At 40.1% G+C, this 21,655-nt stretch overlaps 3 protein-coding genes across 22 annotated transcripts in view; 2 read left to right on the top strand and 1 right to left on the bottom strand.

Annotated features, from left to right (window-relative positions):
* The window catches only part of SEC24C (SEC24 homolog C, COPII coat complex component), a 51,437-nt gene extending 38,043 nt beyond the window's left edge, over window positions 1-13,394 (bottom strand). For 3 of the 4 annotated variants that reach the window (XM_074374219.1, XM_074374217.1, XM_074374221.1), the window contains exons 1-2: window positions 10,395-13,305; window positions 8,226-8,426 (exon numbers count right to left, since the gene is read on the bottom strand). The gene's annotated coding sequence lies outside the window, so the exon portion shown is untranslated. Of the gene's footprint in view, window positions 1-8,225; window positions 8,427-10,394 lie in introns of all 4 variants that reach the window. The other variant, XM_074374218.1, reaches the window with a different exon arrangement.
* MYOZ1 (myozenin 1) lies at window positions 276-6,959 on the top strand. Its single transcript, XM_074374267.1, has 6 exons — window positions 276-427; window positions 1,598-1,688; window positions 2,571-2,749; window positions 4,593-4,845; window positions 5,211-5,376; window positions 6,443-6,959. Exons 2-6 carry the CDS (start codon window positions 1,616-1,618, stop codon window positions 6,672-6,674), a joined length of 903 nt encoding a protein of 300 aa, XP_074230368.1. The 5' UTR covers window positions 276-427; window positions 1,598-1,615; the 3' UTR covers window positions 6,675-6,959.
* USP54 (ubiquitin specific peptidase 54) overlaps window positions 13,351-21,655 on the top strand; it is a 120,088-nt gene continuing 111,783 nt past the window's right edge. For 9 of the 17 annotated variants that reach the window (XR_012510301.1, XR_012510300.1, XR_012510302.1 and 6 more), the window contains exon 1: window positions 13,376-13,484. The gene's annotated coding sequence lies outside the window, so the exon portion shown is untranslated. Of the gene's footprint in view, window positions 13,485-21,655 lie in introns of all 17 variants that reach the window. The other 8 variants (XM_074374203.1, XM_074374213.1, XM_074374214.1 and 5 more) reach the window with 2 other exon arrangements.

Raw genomic sequence — 21,655 nt, 5'->3', positions numbered from 1 at the left:
CGTTCTCTAGGTTCTCAGTCTCCTACTGCAAATTCCTATCTACCACTTGCTGCCTGCTTCCTCCCTCCCTCTCAGCTTTCAGTTTCTCCCTAAATGCTTCTTTGGATCTCAGCCTATAGGTGCCAAGGAGGGGGAGTCCCTGGGCAGACTGAACCCTGGCTCAGACAGCTTAGTGAGAGAATCCCAAAGGTCTTTCCTCCCCATCCTGAGCCTCTAGACAAGGAGGGCGGGATCTTGGTTCCAGGGTCTCAGTACCCCCTGTGCCATTTGAGCTGCTTGCGTTCATCATCTCTATTAATAACTACCCTCCCTCCCCCACTGCCAGTGCTGCCCCCACGCCTGCCCAGCTCAGGTTCTCTGGTCACAGCAGCTCAGTCCTCCAAAGCTGCTGGACCCCAGGGAGAGCTGACAACTACCTGAGCAGCTGGTAAGTCTTCAGCTTTATGGCCAGAGGGGCTGGAGCCCACTCTGTTGACTGCCGTGTCTGTGTCTGGAGTAGTGACCCTTGATCCTGGAGGAGTTGTCTCCCCCTCCCCATCTATGCTCAGCTCCCAGTTGTCCAGTTCAGGGGAGCCACAGAGTATTGGAAGGAGAAGGGTCCAAGAGGATGAGGGGAATGGAGATGTTGGGGGAGGTACTGGAGGAATGAGAAGGGGATCTGAGAGGCTGGATGGAAAAAAAGAACCTGGTTGGGGCTGAGCGAGGTACAGGGAGAGTCCATGTAGCAATTCCTGGACTCTGGCCCCAGCAGACCCCACTAAGCTGGTAGTACTGCAGATGCATTGTGAGACAGGACTAAGCAGAAGACAGCGTTTTGCTGGGTGCCAGCTTCTGTTAAGGACGGACTGAAGTCTGTATGTTTTCCCAGCATGTCCCCCTCCACTGCCAGATCTTATTATTATGTTCGTGTCCTCCCTCAGTTCCCCACTGCTATGATATTGCTGAATTGACATGCATCAAGGTTCAAATGTCCCCTAACCTCCCTCTCCACTTCAGTTCTGGGGTCTGGGGTGGGGAAGTGACTAAAAGGGAGCGGGGAGCACTGCTGTGAAATCCCAGGCCATGATCCAGCTGGCCCAATGGAGGGGCAATAACCTCTCCTTCCTAAGAAGGTTTTTGGCTGGATCTCCTCAACCCTGGCAGAACATTTTTTCTGCTCCACCCCCACCCCCGCCCTGGGGATTGGGGAAGACTGAGAGACCAGAGCTTGGAATGACACCTCCAATCTGAGATCTCTATGTAAATAAAAACTTCAAATCCTGCCAAACCAATGAAACCCGGTTGCATTGCCCTGCCTGTATGTAATTTGTTTTACCCCTAGCCCCCAAAACATACTTGTGTTCCTAAGCCCCGTACCAGCTCTATGTAAAACAGCTAAAAAGAGGTTAATAGAAGGTAGGGGCAGGGGTTACATCTATACTTTGCCCTGTTTCCCAAGGAGAGAAGCCCTAAAGCTTCTTATTTTAGGGGAATACATTTTTCTTTGAAAATCTAATGAAATTTTGCTTCCTGAAGTCTTAAGCACTGCCTTACTATAGACACTCAACACTTCCCAGTCCCTGTCCATCCTCCAACTCCCCCTTCCCACTCTATCCAGGCTCCATCCACCTCCACAATGCCACTCTCAGGAACCCCAGCCCCCAACAAGAAGAGAAAATCCAGCAAGCTGATCGTGGAACTCACCAGAGGTATGGCGTGTTTGCACCTACCTAGTGTGGGACTTCTTATTAATTAAAAGTGTCTCTGGCCCAAGAGTCCCAGAAATATTATAAGGTTATATATGTCTTGGGGTGAAGAGATATGAAGAGACAAGAGGAAAGGGGGAGGGGATGTGGGGGGAGGGAGAAAAAATTCAACACTGACTACTCACCCTTCCACCCTTTTCACCTTGTAATCTGAGACAATAGCCATGCCATGTTACCCAACACAGGTCCAGGACAACAGGACCCACAGGTCAGTGAGGTATGTTTGAGAAGAAAATATATATGATAGAGACTGGCACAGAGAAAGGTCTCAATAAGTGGTTAATTTCCTTCTTTCCCCAGAGCTAAGGAGACTTGTATAAGCCCTTAAAGTGGAAAATTGCTCAGGCATTTTTCCTGAGGGTGGTAGGAGTACTGGGCTGTGAAGAGCTCTCCCAATACCTAGAGGTTTGCAGCCAGGGTTCACTGAGGGGAAGAGAAGGGAGAGGAGTTAAGACAGGAGTCTATATTTAGAGGTGACCTTTGGGCTTTCCCCTATGCTATAGTTCCCCAATGACCTCCTTCTATGATGTTTCTTTACACTTTTGCCCTGTACCCCACACCCCTTTTACCTCATTCACTCTCTCTGCTCCTCTCTAGTATGCCCACTGTCTCCACTCTGCACCCCAGTTCCAATGCATTCTCTCCAATTTCAAACCCAGGAAATCAAAATCCCTCATAAACTGGATTAATCGGATATTATAGCATCTGCTTCCCTAGTGATCTCTGCTGGGCCGCATACTTAGTTGTGGATGGAGTTTGCATTTTGAGCCTAGAAAACCCTACTTTCCTCTTTCCCTTGCCTCTGCCTCCCCACCTCCCTGAAAGGTGGACAGGAGAGCTCAGGCTTGAACCTGGGCAAGAAGATCAGTGTCCCAAGGGATGTGATGTTGGAGGAGCTGTCCCTGCTCACTAACCGGGGCTCCAAGATGTTCAAACTGCGGCAGTTGCGAGTGGAGAAATTTATTTATGAAAACCATCCTGATGTCTTCTCTGACAGCTCAATGGTGAGTTCAAAACTTGGCTACTCTCAAAGCCTAGTGCCTCTTCTGACAGCTTCTTGGTAGGCCCCAAATCTCCAAAATATTATCAACACCCCTCTCTGCAAATTTATAAGCTCATTAACTTGCCCCCTCCCTTGATATATCGAGCTCCCAATAACTCCAGGGTGAATTATAGCCCACCTCTGAAACTAAGTCTGTATCCTAGGGCTAGTGAAGCTGGGTGGAGAGTACCACACCTTCAGGGAGAAAAATTCCTTCCTAGTATGGTTAAGTGTTAAAGATAGGATTGACAGATAAAACACAGGATGCCCAGTCCTGTATTTTAAAATTGAGATACACACAAAATAAATAAGCTGCAAGGATATACTGTACAGCACAGGAAATATAGCCAATATTTTATAATAACTGTAAATGGAGTATAATCTATAAAAATATTGAATCACTATGGTATACATCTGAAACTAATAAAATACTGTAAATCAGCTATATTTCAATTTAAAATAAAGTTGAGATACACACAATTTTTTAGTAAATTATGTCCCATGGAATATTTGGGATGTAAAAATTTTTTTAAATTAAAGACACTAAATTAAATTTGGATTTCAGATACACGATAATTTTTTAGTATATGTGTGTCCCATGAAATATCTAGAACAAAAAATTAAATTAAGAAATACAGGACACCCAGTTAAATTTGAATTTCAGATACATGATGAATACTCTCTTATACATAAATATGTCCCTGCAATAGTTCCATATTTACACTAAAAAAAGTATTGTTGTGTATCTGAGAATCAAATTTAACTGGTATTCTGTGATTTTATTTGTAAAATCTGGCAACGCTAGAAAGAGGTGATTGAACTTTTATGGCCATCTCTTCTTGAGCCATTCTTTTATTTAAAGGATCCGCCTAAGGACCATAGATGTGGGACTGAAATCATCCTTTAAGGTCCTACGTTCCCTAGTCAGGATTATTCTCCAAAGAGAAGTAGAGTGGAAAGGGGCCAGGCACAAGATGTTATAGCTGAGAAGGAGGGGATCTTCTCCATTTCCTTTCTTCCCCCCTCCACCTTCCCTGGGCAGCCAGGGGAGAGTGGAAATAGATGCCTACATGGGGCCAGGGACAGGAGTATCTGTCATTGGCCAGTATATAGGAGCAGAATAAAAATGCTGAGCCGGTCATATCTAACTTTAGGAGGCCAAAAGCCCTCCTCCCTGCCTGTGTCTGGTTACGCTGGGTGGAGCATAGGGGTGTGCATGGTGGGGTGGCTAGAAGAGCCTCCTGAAGGAGTTGGCAGGGTTATTTTTAGGCTTTGGAGATGGATCCAGTGTTGCCCTTTGGGCCACCCTTCCCCCTACCCACTACAGTTTCACTGTCAGGAAGTCCTGGTCTAACAGGCACCAAGAGGAGAAAGGGAGAGGAAGAGGAAGAGAAGAGAATTTTATCTGTTAGACAAGAGGAGGATGACTAGGGCCAGAGATCTGTCTCATTCCTCAAATTAAGCATGTGTTCTCCATGCCAAGTCCAATCTCTCAAATTTTAGTTGAGCAGAAGTCTTGGTCCTCTTTGTCTTGGTAAGGAGGGGAAAGGGGAGTATAGAGCCTGAGTTGGCCCCATCCTAGATATAATTGGAGGAACTGAGCCAAAGGGGTTGTACCCCTTAAGGAGAGATTAATTTCTCTGAGTCAGGCTATCCACTAACCATCTGTTAGAGGGGGAAAGTCTCAGAAGATTCAGTGTCTTCAGGTTGGCCATTGTCTCTGATCACCTGCTACACACACCTATGTCTTTGTATATTTTCCATATATTTGCTAACCTTCCCCTCACTTTGTCCTTTCCTTTCAGGATCACTTCCAGAAGTTCCTTCCCACAGTGGGGGGACAGCTAGGTTCGGCTGGTCAGGGTTACTCCTACAGCAAGGCCAGCAGCAGAGGCCAGGCAGGGGCAAGTGGCTCTGCCGGACAGTATGGCTCTGACCAGCAGCACCATCATCAGGGCCCTGGATCTGGATCTGGATCTGGGGGGACAGGTGGTCCTGGGGGCCAGACTGGCAGAGGAGGAGCTGCTGGCACAGCAGGGGTTGGTGAGACAGGAACAGGCAAGTATCTTCACTCAAGAGTAATGTGTCTGGTCCTGATAGCAGGAATGAGGCCTTGACCGGGGGTAGGAGCAGGGGAGGCCAGATAAGGTATCTCAATGGACTCTCTGGGTCCAGGAAGATACAGAGACGTGTCTATTCCACCTAGAAGCCTGTCTCTCAGTCACCTTTCTGGCTTTTCGGTTTTAGTCACAGATTTGACCCCAGGCTGTCATTATTTCACAAATGTTATACAATTACCAGGATATTTTACCTTTGGTCTCTGGCCCCAGCAACTTCCCTAGTGCAGTGCTATGAGACTAACTTCCATTGGCTACTAACTGCTGTTATTTGACTTAGTATTATTTCTCTTCCATGGCTGCCAGGAGACCAGGCAGGTGGAGAAGGAAAACATATCACTGTGTTCAAGACCTATATTTCCCCATGGGAGAGAGCCATGGGGGTTGACCCACAGCAAAAAGTGGAACTTGGAATTGACCTTCTGGCCTTTGGGGCCAAAGCTGAACTCCCTCAGTATAAGTCCTTCAACAGGTAAGGGGGATGGGGAAGGAACCAGATGCATTCTGGTATACTGCAACATGTCCTTAGTTGGGATGGAGACTTTGGTTCAAATGTTTCAGAAGGAGGCTGAGGAAGCATGAGAGGAATATGGGGGCCCTAACTGAAGGCTTTTGCTCTTTTCACTCTGTCCAGAGAAACAGCACAGTTACGATGAAGGAATAACTTCCTAGGAGACAGGATTTGAATTTAAATGCATAGTTATTAACTGTGTGGGCATGAGAAAGTCACCCTGCTTCTGAGCCTTGGTTGCCTTGACTGTAAAATGGGAATAATATATTACACATTTAAGGCCTCCTGGGGCTCCTTTCATTCAGGGTTACAATTCCATTACTGCCCTCATAGTATAATTCTATTTTTCTTTTTTTTTTTTAATTGAAGTACAGTTACCTTACATTATGTTAGTTGGAGGTGTACAATATAATGATCCAATATTTTTACAATTACGTTCCACACAAAGTTATTATAATATTATTGAAGATTCTGTTTCTTTATATCCTACTTTAATAAGGCTTAAGTATCTATCCTTTTGGAACCCTGGCTTCTCTAGACCACAGATAGCAGATCTGTGTGAAAGCAAGACAGGGAAGAGCTAGAGAATTGCTTTTGCATTAGGTCTTAAGGAGCCTGGACTTTCCAGGAAATGTTAATTCCTTTCATCCAGGGCATGCACTAGCCACTGGAGGTGGAGTAGGGGTTTTGAGGGGATCTCTAAACTATAATTTAAGGTGGCTTCAGACCCTTGGGTCAATAGTGTTTGAGGTCACTTTCTCTGAAATGTGACTGGTTGGGGTCACAACTATCCATGAGACTCTCTATCTAGTACTCTAGTAGTAGATTACTTTTCTCATTATTAATGTTGGGGAAATGAGCAAACCAGAAGGGGGCATGGAGTGCTAAGGGAGAAGAAGGATAAGGAGTGCAAATCTTAAACTAGAATTCATAGACTTCCCCATCCTCAGGACAGGGTAACATCTCACTGATAAAGCTCTATGCCTTTTGTTTTGGTTTTCAATTAAATAATGTGTCCCCTTTTCAGGACGGCAATGCCTTATGGTGGATATGAGAAGGCCTCCAAACGCATGACCTTCCAGATGCCCAAGTTTGACCTGGGGCCCCTGCTGAGTGAACCCCTGGTCCTCTACAACCAGAATCTCTCCAACAGGCCTTCTTTCAATCGAACCCCTATTCCCTGGCTGAGCTCTGGGGAGCCTGTAGACTACAACGTGGATATTGGCATCCCCTTGGATGGAGAAACAGAGGAGTTGTGAGGTGTTTCCTCCTCTACTTTGCATCAAGTTTCCCCTCTCTGGTTCCAATTTGGAGAGGGAATGAATGCTGAGCAGGATGCCCCCAGTGAAAATCCAGTATCTTTGTGGGAATGGAGAGGAAAAGGAGGGAGAGATCTACCTTTCCATCCTTCACTCCAAGTTCCCACTTCAAGCGTCCTTTCTCACCAACTCAGAGCTCCCTTTCCACTTGCTCTGTATGGAACCTGCTCTTTTATGGAATTTGCTCTGCCACCGGTAACAGTTAATAAACTTCAAGGAAATGAACTCATTCTTCCTCTGATATTTGAGGGCAGGCGCAAACTGAGGCTAACAATACACAGAGACTAATTAAAGTCAAAAACCATACATCCATTATTCAGACGTCAAGACTAGACGTGAGCTCTGATTACTTACACACCCACACCACGTCCACGCCCACCAAACCACATTCATAGGTGCATACAAAGACATACTTATTCAATAGTACATAAGACGAATAACCATGCACAAACACATGTGCGGGCCCATATGTGGGCGAAGCTCAGGTGCTACTGTGTGCTATGTTAGGAAATAAGTGTTGGTGACCCTGGCATTAACTCTCTTTATGTAGCTGATTAGAAATTGGGATAATCAGGATTACCCAATTATCACAGAACTAGAAACCATAAATTTGCCAGATTACACTGAGTGGGCTTAGGAATACATGTGTCAAAGGTTACAGATTCCCCAAAAGATGAAATAGAATAGGAAGCCATGCGGAATCCAGAAAGAAGTGGGAGAAACCAGTTGAGTTATAGTATGCTTGGCTCTGTGAACACAGCAAGAAAAGATCTAAGGGTCACGGGGGCCCTGCCGTTGAGTCCAGAAAGCATTTTGATTGGGAAGAAATCTTGAGAGCCCAAAAGGAATGAGTAACAATACTCTTTTTATTGATTTCAAGCATACGGTTTCTTTAGAGTCTCTGACTTAATTCTGTCTTCCACAAAGTAGGAATTTCATACAGACCAGGAAGAGTTAAGAGATGACCTTAATAGGATCTGAGAAAATAACTTCAGCCAGCTCCATGAGCTGTTAATGATTACATCTGCATAAACTGATGCAATTTTCATGGACCTTGGGTCACATGGCATTTCCCTTGGTCACTTTCCTTTACAATAAATTTCAGGGGATTCATACTTCCTCTAAACTTGTACACAAAGTTCTAATCTATGTGCATTTTTCTAAGGAGAGTGTTGTCATAGTTTGGATTCCCCCCCACCCCCCGATAGACCCTGAAATAAAGATTTGGATGCAAGGAGAAAATTTGGGAGGTGATCCCAGAATCCAAGCAGTGTAAGGGAGTGAGAAGAAGGCCAAATGGGCCTTTGGGGCTGAATCTTACTCAGACACTCTGAGAAAAATGCTATTCAAAATGTGGTCCCTGGACTAGCAGCATCCTTTTCTCCTGGGAGCTTAGTTAAAAGTGTAAACTCAAGAATCTGTGTCTTATTAACCTCTCCACGTGATTCTTATGTATTATTAAATTTTAAGAAACACCATAGTAAAACATACCTCAGAATTGCTTCACTGAGCAGGGTAGAAACTGGAGTATTTAGCCACCAGATCCCATCTGTCACTGGTTGCAGATTGCTACTGGAAATGTTAACTCTGCTGTCACTTTCAGGCAAGGAGATACACTCAGGTGTTTGATGTAGGAAGCTGTGGGCTTGTACAGGATCTGTCCACGAAAGCTGTAGCAAACTCTAGAGTGGGCTGAGGGAATATGGGTAGGGCACAGACAGGATCTGGATAAGGGTCCATAGATTTTTATCACTCAAGTTTAAAAGTCTGAGCCCTCCCCCAAAGTTAAGGACTATATTCTTTTTTTTTTCTGTCCCCACCCCAAGGACTATATTCTTTTAACAAATATTTACTGAGTGCCTACTGTATACCAGGTACTAAATCAGGCATGAGAGGTACAAAGGCAAATAACTTTCATGTGACAAAGATTTTCCTATTAACTATAAAATAATTATTAAATGCCGACCTTTAAAGTTGGGATTAAAAAAAAAAGAAGCCAGGATCTGTTAGTAAATAGCTCTGAAAACCTAGAAACTTAATTTTTCCAAGCTCAGGATGTCTGAAATTTTTTTGTTTATTTTTTGGGGGGATGGGGTACTTGTTTGTTTGTTTATTTATTTTTAATGGAGGTACTGGGGATCGAACCCAGGACCTCTTGCATGCTAAACATGCATTCTACCACTAAGCTACACCCTACCTCCTGAAATCTTAAGTATAATAACAAAAAAATCATGATATAAGCTTATTAATTTACAGGGAGCCAGGGCAGTTGCAAAATTATCTCCTTCTAAATAACTTAGAAGTCAAATTATTATCAGAAGTTGCAATGATGGTTTAATGTATTAGAGTGCACACTTGTGTATGATCTAGCCAGAAATCCAATCAAATCCTCAAGCTTTGCTATCCCTTTGGCTGGACACTATTCTTCTGTTAAAACATCTTTTCTTCAAAAATGTTTCAGATATTTGAATAGCACAGTTTACAGAAGCCACATATTGGCAGAAGAACTAGCTGTCTATATTGCTTACAAACATCTTCTGTTTGCCATCATTGTGTTTTAAAATTCAGGAGAGTTTTGAACTAAGAGCTCAGGAAAGCTCCCTTTTATTTTTATTAAAAATTTTTTTCCTTGTGATGAGAACTCAAAAGATTTGCTCTTAACAACTTTCATATGTAATATACAGCAGTGTTAATCATATTTATCAGATTGCACGTATTTATTTTATAACTGGGAGTTTGTTATCTTTTGACTGCCATTATCAAATTCACCCTCCCCTCACTCCCCCACCACCTCTGGTAACCACAGATCTGATCTATTTTCCTATGAGCTTATTTGTTTGTTTTTGAAGTGTAATTAATCTGCAATGTTGTTCTTATTACACAAAACAGTGATTTCATATTTCTATACATTTCAATATTATCACCATAATGAGTTTAGTTATGATGTCACCATAAAAAGATATTACATAGTTATTGATTATATTCCCTATACTTTACATTTCATATCAGTGACTTACTTATTTTGCAGCTGGAAGTTTGTACCTCACCCATTTTTCTCTCCCTAATAGCCTCCCCTCTGGCAACCACCTGTTTGTTCTCTGTTATCCATAACTATTTCTACTTTATGTTTGTTCATATTTGTTTTTTAGATTTCACATGTAACTGAAATTATACAATATTTGTCTTTCTCTGTCTGACTTATTTCACTTAGTGTGAAGCCCTCTAGGCCTATCCATGTTGTGATAAATGGCCAGATTTCATTCTTTTCTATGGCTGAGTAATATTCCATTGTATTTATATACCACATATTCTTTTTTTATTGAACTATGGTTGATTTACAATATTGTGTTAATTTCAAGTATACAGCAAAGTGATTCAGTTATATATTCTTTTTCAGATTCTTTTCCATTATAGCTTATTATAAGATATTGAATATCATTCCCTGTGCTATACAATAAATCCTTGTTTATTTACTTTATATAGTGGTGTGTATCGTTAATCCCATACTTCTAATTTAGTCCACCCTTTCCCCTTTGATAACCATAAGTTTGTTTTCTACGTCTGTGTGTTTGTTTCTGTTTTGTAAATAAGTTCATTTGTATTTTTTTTAGATTACACATGTAAGTGATATCATATAACATTCGTTTTTCTCTGACTTACCTCACTTAGTATGATAATCTCTAGGTCCATCCATGTTGCTGCAAATGGCAATATTTAATTCTTTTTTATGGCTGGGTAGTATTCCATTGTATGTATATACCACATCTTCTTTTTCCATTCATCAGTTGATAGACAATTAGGTTGCTTCCATGTCTTGCCTATTGTAAATAATGCTGCAATGAACACAGGGGTGCATACATCTTTTCTAACCAGTGTTTTGTTTTCTTCAGATAAATACTCAGGAATAGAATTGCTGGACCATATGGTAGTTCTATTTTTAATTTTTTTGGTTGGGGAGGTAATTAGGCTTATTTATTAGAGGAAGTACTGAGGATTGAACCCAGGACCTCACGCATGCTAAGCATGCACTCTGCCACTTGAGCTATACCCTCCCCCCATCTATTTTTAAATTTTTGAGGAATTTCCATACTGTTTTCCATAGTGGTTGCAGTAAAGCTCCCTTTTAGATAGAAGCTTGCACCCTCCAGTGGGTCCTAGTCCCTACTATCATCTATTGTTTTACACCAGGTCATCTCTTGTTACTCACCTAGACTCTGTAGCCATTTGAGTTAGCAACTTCAAAGGTTTCTTTTACATAAACCACAAGCCCATAATACTATTCCCCTAAAGTCACTAGATAAGGCATTCCCTAGTATAGGGCCTAGAGCTTCCGTGTTCAATACTGTAGTCACCAGCCACATGTGGCTCCTGAGCTCTTAAAATATGCCTAGCCTTGTTACCGACCTCAGGTCTGGCTGCTCACCACTTGAAAATCAATACTGAGAGGCAATTGTTGGTGGAAAGGAAAGCTGCTTTCAATCAGAATGCTGACAGTCTAGGGAAAAGGTAGACTCATGTCCCCCCAAAACGAACTCTGAAGGTTCTGCTCAGCCATGAAAGTTTTTAAAAAGAAAAAGAGATATAATCTCAGCTAATCATTGAGATGGGGGTCAGAGTCATTGTTGCCATCCCCTACTTCATGCAGATTTGTGGACCTCTTGTGATCTTTCTTTAGATGCTAACTTGTTCACACAGTTTGTTTACAGTTTTTTCTTGAGATTACTGAAGGGGAAGCTAGGGAAGAGATCCCTGTGAATTACTCATTCTTCATTTTTACTTCTTTGATCTAAGGAAAGAACCAACTGGTCTGGCAAGGTATCATGTGATCAAAAGCTTCAAAAGGTGTGCTTGGCCCAGAGATGAGTAGAGCATGATGGTGCCTGGTTTAAAAGTCATTACAATATAGCTTTGCTAAAGTGACAAGAGAAGTTTCTTGCAAAGAGCTGCTTACAAATCACCCTGTCAGATATCATTCCATTTCTATGGGATTATGGCAATAGTCCATCTTCTGTAACTGCTTCATGCTAAGAAAGGGCATTGCGGTCTTACGGTGAAAAGATATCTACACGGGTTTGAAGCATCTCTTTGCTGACAGTTTTAGTTGCCTGCTTACATATATGGGCAGAACAAGCTACAAGCTGTAATTATTTTGATGTCCACAAAGATATAGATTATTTTGAGCAACAGCATTAATCCCATTCTCTTAAGTCCAGTTCTTGGAATTCTGCTAGCCATAGATTCATTACAGCTCAAGAAGGAGCAGCTTGTGTTAGGGCTAGTCTGGTCATAATGCAGTTAGCTTTTCCCCTCTGGTGGCAGTTACAGTATCTGTAAAACAACTCAGGAGTGTGCATCAGACACTGAGTCTGTGACTCTCTTGTCCTAATCATTAACTGCTTGAAACTGCTCTTTTGTGACTCAGGCAGGCCTGGGAGATTTCAGTTTTTCTACAAACAAGAGGCAGGGACATAGAGGGTCTTTATACTTGGGGGAGCTCCATCGCAAGGTTCTGCTCCATTCCAACCTGAATTGAGATTCTCCATAAACACTGGATTTTGAAGACTCAGTATGAAAAAGAAAGAAAAAAAAAAAGTAAAATATCTCATTAATAATTTCAAAGTATTGATTACATGTTGGAATATTTTGAACATGGTGAGTTAAGGAAATTACTAAATTTGTCATACTTTAAAAAACTGGTTACTACAAATTTTAAGTTGCACAATGCAGCTCACAATGTATTTCTATTGGATAGCACTTGTCTAGACTATGAGAACTATTCAGGGGCTTGGAGAGAAGAAAATGAATTCTCCATTTACTATTTTTATTCTCTATTTGTTCTTCCCTGTTTTACTCTCTTATAACAACTTTCTTTACATTTACCTCTGTTCCAGTTCCTACTCAATCAGTCTGCATTTACAGCTTTCTGAGAGCAGAGAGAAAGCCCTACAACTAAGTGTTGAGTCACCAAGTGAGGATGTGTCCACAGAGCTGCAAGCAACAAGTGCAAACTTCACATAACACATCAATGCAGCCCCCTTCCACATCTAAGGCCAAACATCTGGCTTACATTCGATTTAAAAAACAAAACAAAACAAAACTTCCACACACACACACACACACACCCATTTTGGTCGGGCGAATTATTGGTGGGTGGGAGCCGTCAAACTCATGGATGAACATAAACATTTCTGTTAAGTCAAATAGCAGTTACAAACCAGGGTTGGGTAAGAACGGATGAAAATTTCCTGAAGGAAGGTTAATGAGGAGATGGAAATGTCAGTTTCTGGTATGTTCGCTCCATCTCTACTACACACGCAGAAGGAAAATGCTAGGAAGACGGAACTTCAGCTAAAAGCTACACTGCTCTAAGTTTGAGGCACTGGGAAATGAAGGCCACATTCCTAAAGCTATTCCAGTGTAGAGTTCGCCATACTAACTTCCTGAGCCCAAACCATTCTGCTTCCTGCCTGCAATAGTTTTCCGACTCTCCCGTCAGCTCAAGCTCCTTCATCGCCCTCGCCCACCTTCAGACCTTCCCGGGCAACCGAAGAAGCGCCTTGCAGCCGCCATTTTACACAATACTATCGCGAGATATACTTAGCCTTCTCGAGTCTGACTCATTTTACTTTCTTGCAAGAGGCTCTTCCTGGCTGTTCTCGCCGTAGCTGAGGAAAGTGTCGCGAGAGCTGGTTGCCTTGGCTCCCTGTAGCTATAGCAGCCGCGGCGGTTAAGGATGCGGCGGCAGAAGCGGTGAGTGCGACACCCTCAGGGGGGCGGGGCCGGAGGTAAAGGGGTGCTGGGGGGTAGCGCCCAGGGAGGGGGTGGGGAGGGCCGGGTCGCGGGGGGAATGGGCCTGAGTGTGACGTGTGGGGTAGGACCCGGGTCCAGTGGGTATAGGCACAGGGCGCCAGTCTGCACTAGGGCACGCGGGGAGGGCTGGAGCTGCCGGGAGGTCCAGGGGGAGGGACCGGGGTGTAGTAGGGTTCAAGGGGCAAGGGCGGGAGTGTGGAAGGGTGTGTGTGTTGGGAGCAAGAGGTTTATGGGGACTCAGAATTGGATAAAGAGACAGGGCTACACCAAAGAATAAGTGGGAAGAAATGGGGTACAGCGAGAAGGAGGGTATATTGAATGGGAGCCCAGAGGTTGGGCCCGGTTTGCTTTGCCCTGGCGGAGATCAGGGTGCGGTGTCAGACCTTCGCAGCTTCCTGAGGTCCGGCTGAGGCTGGTCAGGGACTGCGCGCTAGGACCTAGGTCCTAAATGGCATGGCGGGAATGGTGGCGTCCGGGACCTTCACCGCACCCTCCTCCCCTTTGCTCCCTGCAAAGAAATTCCCCACGGACTCTGAGCCTGAAAGGAGGGTCCTGGTTAAATAGTATTAGTTGGAAAGGTTCTTTCGCTGGAGAGACTGTGAGTGGGATAGTGAATGATTGCTGCTCTGAAATAAAGTGTGGGGTGGGGGCGGGAAAGAGAAATTCTTGGAAAAAAAAAAGACTAAGACGCGCTTCCTCTGGAGCGTATTGAGTTGGAAGAAGGGGGTGTGTGCTATGCTCACGTTTCTTACCAGATTCATTCAAGTGTAGGATTCCTTTACGGTGTACTTATGAAATTATATATGCAGTGTAAAATCAGTTTAGATGATGCAGTGAAAGAATGTGCAGTACGACACTTAAACCTTTCACGAATGTAATTTAAAAACTAGGAAAAGTGTTTGTTGCAGCAGCGGCAGGCTGAACGCTAGGGATAGTTTTAGATACTTGACTGTAAAACCTAGTATTCTGAAAAGTGCCTATTCAGGTTGTTTGGCTTTTAAGAAATGGATGAGGTTTTATTTTAGGAGACAGAATAAGTTTTTAATATCGGTCAATCTGGAAATAAAAGAAGTCTTTCAGGACTGAAAATCACTGAGAGGACAAAACATTTACTCTTTGAGTCTCAAGATCTGTTTTCTAGAGACAGGTTTGGATCACTTTGCTGTTAATTCATTTCTAGTGATAATAGTGGCTTCGATTCAGGCATAAAAATATTTGTCCATTTCAGTCTACAGATACAGACTTTCTGATAATTTTTTCTCACTAGCTTTTGTAGGTATAAATTTGCAATGGATAAACTTCTCTTGATTATGTAACTGGATTTTTTCCATGTTGAGGTTCACAAATTTATTAGAATAATGGATTTTAATCCTTCTAGAGCTAGTCTTGATGTGGTTATCATTGAACCTATTTATTTGATACGTGTTAGATTGAAACTTTTAATTTGTAATGTTGGTAGCTAAACTTTAAAGTAGAAGTGCTTTTTTGAGGCAAGATAAAGCTTTATATGGTTGGGTCCAAAAGATTTCTCCATGAATCCATTAAGGAGCTTTACTGAATTCTTATTCTGTATAGGGTACTGTGTAAGGCATTGTAAGGGAGAGGGGGGAGATGAATTCATTCATTTATCTATTCAACAAACATTTATTGAGACCTATTTTGTGTCTGATTACTAAGTCTTCAGGATACAAATACAAGTAAGCCTTGCTCTCTGCCTTGGAATTAGAGTCTAGGAAAGGGAGAGTAATAAGAGTAACAAATCATTACAATGTAGTAAACATAATACATATATGAACACAGGCTTATGAAACCAGGTTCTGGCCCTGAGGAATTTACACAGTAGTTGACAAGAAAGTAGTTAAAAAGGAAGAAATTTTTTTAAAAATTACAAATTATTGGACAAATTCTAAACTATTCTGCATCAATAAAACACATTTTATGCTTCTCAGAAGAGATAAAATGGAAGCTTGAAGAGAAAATTCATGGGTCAGTTCATAATTAAATAGTCTTTTTAAAGTACTGTTTTAAAATATCACTGAACATTCTTAAGCCAGTATTAATAATAAGCATAATAGCTAACATTCATTGAGTGAGTATTAATGTGCTAGGCGCATTATCTCATTTTATCTTCACAGCACTTAATACTCATCAGCTGGTGCTAATACTTCAATTTTAAAGATAAGAAGACTGAAACTTAAAAAATTAAAGAAGTTGCCAAAGATCACAGAGCTAGTAAGTGGCATATTAGGGACTGGAGTTGAAAATATATGTGATTAGAAACCTAGGCAAGATTCCTTTCTTTTACAGGAAGGGAGCCTTGGAACCGGTAGAGGGCCAGATAGTAAAAGTATAATTGGTCAAAAGACCAGAATTCAATCTCTGTGTCTTTATTCATAGACTTTTCTCCCTCAAATATTTACAGTACATACAGGAAACTAATTTGAATATTAGCATTATGGTAAATATGAGGTTTGTATTGTTGGACAGAGAATTGAGTAAATTACCCTATTCATGTTGTATATAATTATAGAGGGAGCTATGCTTGGGAAAATAGTTGTAACAAGCAATTGTTAATATGTGTAAGCTTCCAGAAAGTGATCATAACAGTGGAAGTGGTTATCTATATTCATATATGGGACAAATGTTATTACAACAGACTAAGGGATTTAATCAAACATTTTTGTATACTGCAGTTTGTTTTTTGTTTTTTGGTTTTTTTTTCTTTTGTATTGAGAAAAATGTGTATACATATCACATGCATTTATATATTTGCTTTCCCACTTTTTAAAAAAATTTTATTTATCTGTTTATTTGGGGGAGGGGGAGGTAATTAGGTTTACTTATTTATTTTTTTTAGAGGATTGAACCCAGGACCTCAGGCATGCTAAGCATGCATTTTATCACTTGAGCTATACCTTTCCCCCTGCTTTCACACTTTTAAAACTCTATATTCCAAAGTCCAAAATCTGATTTTCTGGCTGAAATTCAAATTTTATATCTTAGTACATGGTTTCTTTAAATATCTAGGTGAGAATAGGAAATATCATGAATGAAGTGTTGATACTTGATTCTGGACTTAGCTGAATGCTTAGAGATCAACCGGTTCAATCCATTCCTTTTATATTGAGGAAACTAAAGCCTAGAGAACTTTAAATGACTTACCCAAAGTCATCCAGCTGCAGTGTCCCAGGTGTCCTAATTTCCAGTTAAGTGTTCCTTTTACTGTACCACATTGCCAAATTATATTTAATAATTGCTGTATAGAGAGTTATAGATGCTCTTAGCTGCTTTTAGGAAACTGATGTTGTCAGGAGGCTGCAATAGATGACAGTACAAACTGATTACTTGTTTCCCTTATACTTTACTTATACTTCCTACTTATACTTTGGATGAATGCATTCAGATGATCTATTCAAATACTTCCTACATTTGGTTTGTTGTATTACTGTTTTATTTTTCTGTGTCCAGCTGCATTGCTGGCCCATTTTAATAAATGTTTATATGCTTTAGAAAAAAGTAGAGGGGTACAGCTGTGTTGTAATACATAATATTCTTAAATACATGCAAATTAGAAGGTTAGTCAGTGAATTTTTCCATTGAGTTGACTTTCTGCATCACTGCCTCATCTGCATAGATTTTAGCTAGAATAGCATGTTGGTGTGAATGAGATTCTCCTGTTTTCTAACACCTTTTAACTAAGTGGGCTGGGTGCTCATGTTTTTTATGTGAGTTATTTTTGAGGCATTGAGACATTTTTCCAAGAAAGGTTTAGAGCAAGAGAATGAATTGAGAGGAAGAGCCTTGAGGGGTGAGAAAGGGAACTTCTCCAGAAGGGTTGAAAACTGAAAGCAGTTGATGGTGTAAGATAATAGTATAAAAGCATTTAACTCTCACCCTCCATAGGAGAGCCTGGAGATCTTTTCTTCTACTTTGATACACATGGCCTCTGGAAAGTTTCTATCTATCCACTGGGAAAAAGTATTACTTTTTGTAAAATAAAAGTATTTTATTTTAGCTATGTAAATAGACATTGAACAAACCAAAAACAGTTTATTCTACATGATAGGTAGAATTTTAAATTTAAATTTCCATTTCTTTGATTACTTGTGAAATTGAACATTTTCCCATATTTATTATTTTTATGAGGCATATAATAGAATAAGAAATTTCACAGAAATATGAACAGCCCATAAAAAAAATAAAAAGATACTTAAACTCACAAGTAATCTGGAAACAGCAAATTGAAACAAAATTTTTTGTTGGCTTCCCTGTTTATGTCTTTTTAAAAACATTAAACAAAATTTACAGATGTTTAAATTGTATATTTAATTTAAAGAAAGAGAAAAAAGAATACAGTCTTTAAAAAAATATTTCAGATAGAGGCTAAAAAGCAAAGCTTCTCCTTCCAGAACTATTCTGTTTGGTGGATTTTCTTCCAGTTCTTTTTCTATGCAATATATGCAATTTCTATTTATAATTTATATGTCTATTTTTAGCTTTTAAAAATCACTGGGGTGATAATATAATTTTCCTGCAGTTTTTTTTAACTTAGCGATATGCTTTTGTGATCTCATCCTGTCAGTACACACTTTTTAACCGCTGATTGTATTTCAGTTTGAATTTCTGTAATTTATTTAACTGTTTCTTTATCTATGGACATTTAAATTGTGCCAGATTTTTGCAATTATCAACAATGCTGAAATGGACATTCCTCATTCTTGTCTCTTTTGCAAATGTTCTAGAATATCTCTAGAGTGATGCTTAGACTTCCTGTTTAAAAGGCATACATGTTTGTAGTTTTGAAATATACTGCCAGTCTGCCCATCAATAGTCTGTGTACCATTCTCCATTCCATCAGCAGTTTATGAAAGTGCCTCCAAGACTTGATATTATTAATCCTGTACATGTTTGCTAATATAATAGGCAAAATTTTTTGTTTTAATTTGCAGTTTCCAGATGACTTGTGAATTTGAGTGTCTTTTAATTTCTTTATTGGCTGTTCATGTTACTTTCTGTGAAATTGCTTATTCTGTTCATTCCCTACTTTTTTTTTAGCCTATTGATAAACAAGAACTCTTTATGTGTATGTAGATACAAATCTGTATTTTTAATATATATTGCACATATTTTTTCCAGTATGTTACATTAACTGTAGTGTCTGTTGATATACTAAAATGTATCTATTTCTTATAGGTATATCTTTTTCATAATGGTTTCTGGACTTTGGGGCTTGGTTAAGGATGCTCTCTCCATCCCCAAATTATAAAAATATCCTACTGTATTTTATTGTAATACTTTATTAGCTAAAAATATTTAGCTCCTTAATCAATCTGGAATTTATTTTTGTGTGTTTTATGACGTACTTTTAAAATCCAGAAATATGTAATTCATTGATATTTCCTGTCCTTTCTTCACTGATGTGAAATCTTATCTCCATCAAGCTCTAACCTACCATATATACGTAGGTATGTGTGTTTGTTCCTGACTTTCTGTATTCTTTTCAGTTGATCTGTCTGTTTATTTCTGGGCCAGTACCACCCAGTTTTAATTATTGCTGACTTACAGTATGTTTGAAGGTCAAGTCCCCTCTCAGTCTTAGAATATATATAATAATAGATTTTTTTGTTCTTTCAGAAACAGCCTTTCAGATTTCATTACAAACAAAAAAGATCTGTTGAGATTGTAATTAGGATCAATTGCAACAAATTAATTACTTTATAGGTGAATTTGTATCTTTACAATGTTGAGACTTGCCATTTAGAAATAGGATATTCTCTTTATTTAGTCTTCAAAAAACCCCTTTCAAAAAAAAGTTTGTAGTTCTCTTCATATTGGTCTTGTACATGTCCAGTTTCTAGGTGTTTTATGGCTATTTGAAGTTGTTATGGCAATTGGGATCTTTTACCTTAAGACACTTTAAAAATTGGTTATTGCTGGCATATGGAAAGCTATTGATTGTTCTGTGTTGGTCTTGAGTTGGATTATCCTACTAAATCTTTTTTAAAAATGATCTAAATGATTTTTCAGTTAATTCTTTTAGATGTTAAAAATAGTCATATTTTCCAGCTGTTCACGTCTTTGCCAAATTTCATCTTGGTGAATGCAATTTTTTCTTATTTTGACACGTCTTACAGCTCTTTATAGTAAAACTATTACCCCTTTATCATACAGGTAGCAATTTTTTTTAGTTTGCTGTTTGTTTTTATGGGAAACCTCTTGACAATCAATGGGTAAAACACTAGAATGGACTATTGCAATGTTTTGAAGTTATCTTGACACTAGGAAAATTCTAAGAGGATTAGAAAGCTTTAGACCAAGTCTGGTGGATAAAACTATGAATTAAAATGAGAGGAAATAAGCCCACATCTAAGTTCAAATGCGATTTGATTAGAAAATTCAGAAACTCTTTCAGTCTTATTTATAATGATATGCCATCTGAGTTAAAGGAGTTGAATTTAAAGTTGAGGAGATGATAGATGAATAAAGTTGATCAGGTTGAAAATCCACAATAGAGTGTATAAATAATCATGATGTCTGATATTTAATCATACATATGGAAGAACCTGGTTTTTCTGGTTATTGTTATACCTAAGGGGAGAAAATAAGTCTTTAGAAACAATGTCCCCTCACAGCTCTCTTCTGAAGGGAAATCCTGACATGTGGACATTCCTGAGTTTACCACTGAGGAGGCTGGCATAGCATGGGCACTGGAATCAAACAAATGCTGGTTCCCATTTCAGTTGTCCAGTTATTAGAATGGTGATCTTTAGCTCACTGTTATATCCTCCTTTGTAAAATAGCGTGCTCAAAAGTGATATATCCCATTAAATAACATCATCTACTGCTCAGAATTGCTATTGCTGTACAGCTCCATTATATGGTACAAACATTTGATGAATGAGAAAGCGTGCTATAACTTAGGGGGTCTGAATTCATATGTTTGCTGCTGAACCATCAGTAACACCAGTCAGATCAGGGGTTAGGAGAACCAAGAACCTAGGGTTAGGACCACCTAGAAGTACCTAGAAGCATGTTAGATATGCAGAGTTAGAGTCTGCATTTTAACTAGATTCCCAGGTGATTCATATGCATCTGAAAGTCTGAGAAGCGGTGATCTAGTATGCAGTATCTAAAGGAATGTGGTAACTTCAAGCTCAAAGCAGCAGGAGTTGAGATGAGAGGAGCTATAGAAAATTAGGCAGGTGGTCGCATTGTGTTTCCAGATGATTCATGTATTCCCTGTAGGACCCTCTCAAAAAGCTGGGGAATACAAGGAGCATCTTTCAGGAGAAAGGGCTAGTACGATCCTGGTTGGGTATCTGGTCACTCAGCCAAGGGGTTTGGCATTAGAGCAATAGCTTTAGCCTCTCCAGGAATCTAGGCTAGCTGGGCTGTTCATTATGGAGGCCACATGTAGCTATTAAAATTAAATAAAGGTAAAAATTCGATTCCTAAGTCATGCTAGCCACATTTCAAGTGCACAGTAGTCACATGTGTTTTACTCTATTGGACAATGCAAATATAGAACATTTCCATCAGTGCAGAATTTCTGTTGGACATCACTTGAGAGGAATAGCAGAGATACCAAGATAGGATGTCAGCCTTAAAGTTTTCTCAAAATGTCCAAGTATAGTGGGTAGAGAAAATTGATGGATTGCTGGTCACACACGGAACTCCGCATCCCATTCCAGATCGTTTGTGTTCCTGATAGCTGCTGATAAATTCCATATTCTGTTTAGGTTTGAGTGTGCCTGCAAGTGAAGGCATCAGCTGTTTAGGTTTGAGTGTGCCTGCAAGTGAAGTAAGAGGGCAGGGGCTGACAAGGAAAATGTTCTGGGAGCTGTGAGTGTTAAGTAAAGGGATTTTCCAGATATAAAAGAAATTGCTGAGCATGGGGAAGAGTAGGAATGGTTGGGTATGGAGTTGGGGAAATCATATGAAGTACTAAAAGGAATATTTAGCTGCTAGAAAAACAATATTGCTCTTAGAAGAAATAATCCAGAAAATAAATTCTATGTCCATGTTAATGCTAAGCCAGTCAGCAACTTAATCACATCTTCACTAAACTTTTTAAATTGTTCTATCAATATTAAAAATATGGACACTTTTTT

This window comes from Camelus bactrianus, chromosome 11, assembly GCF_048773025.1.
Source record: "Camelus bactrianus isolate YW-2024 breed Bactrian camel chromosome 11, ASM4877302v1, whole genome shotgun sequence".
Lineage (NCBI taxonomy): Eukaryota > Metazoa > Chordata > Mammalia > Artiodactyla > Camelidae > Camelus > Camelus bactrianus.
This window is presented reverse-complemented; position numbering and strand designations above follow the sequence as displayed.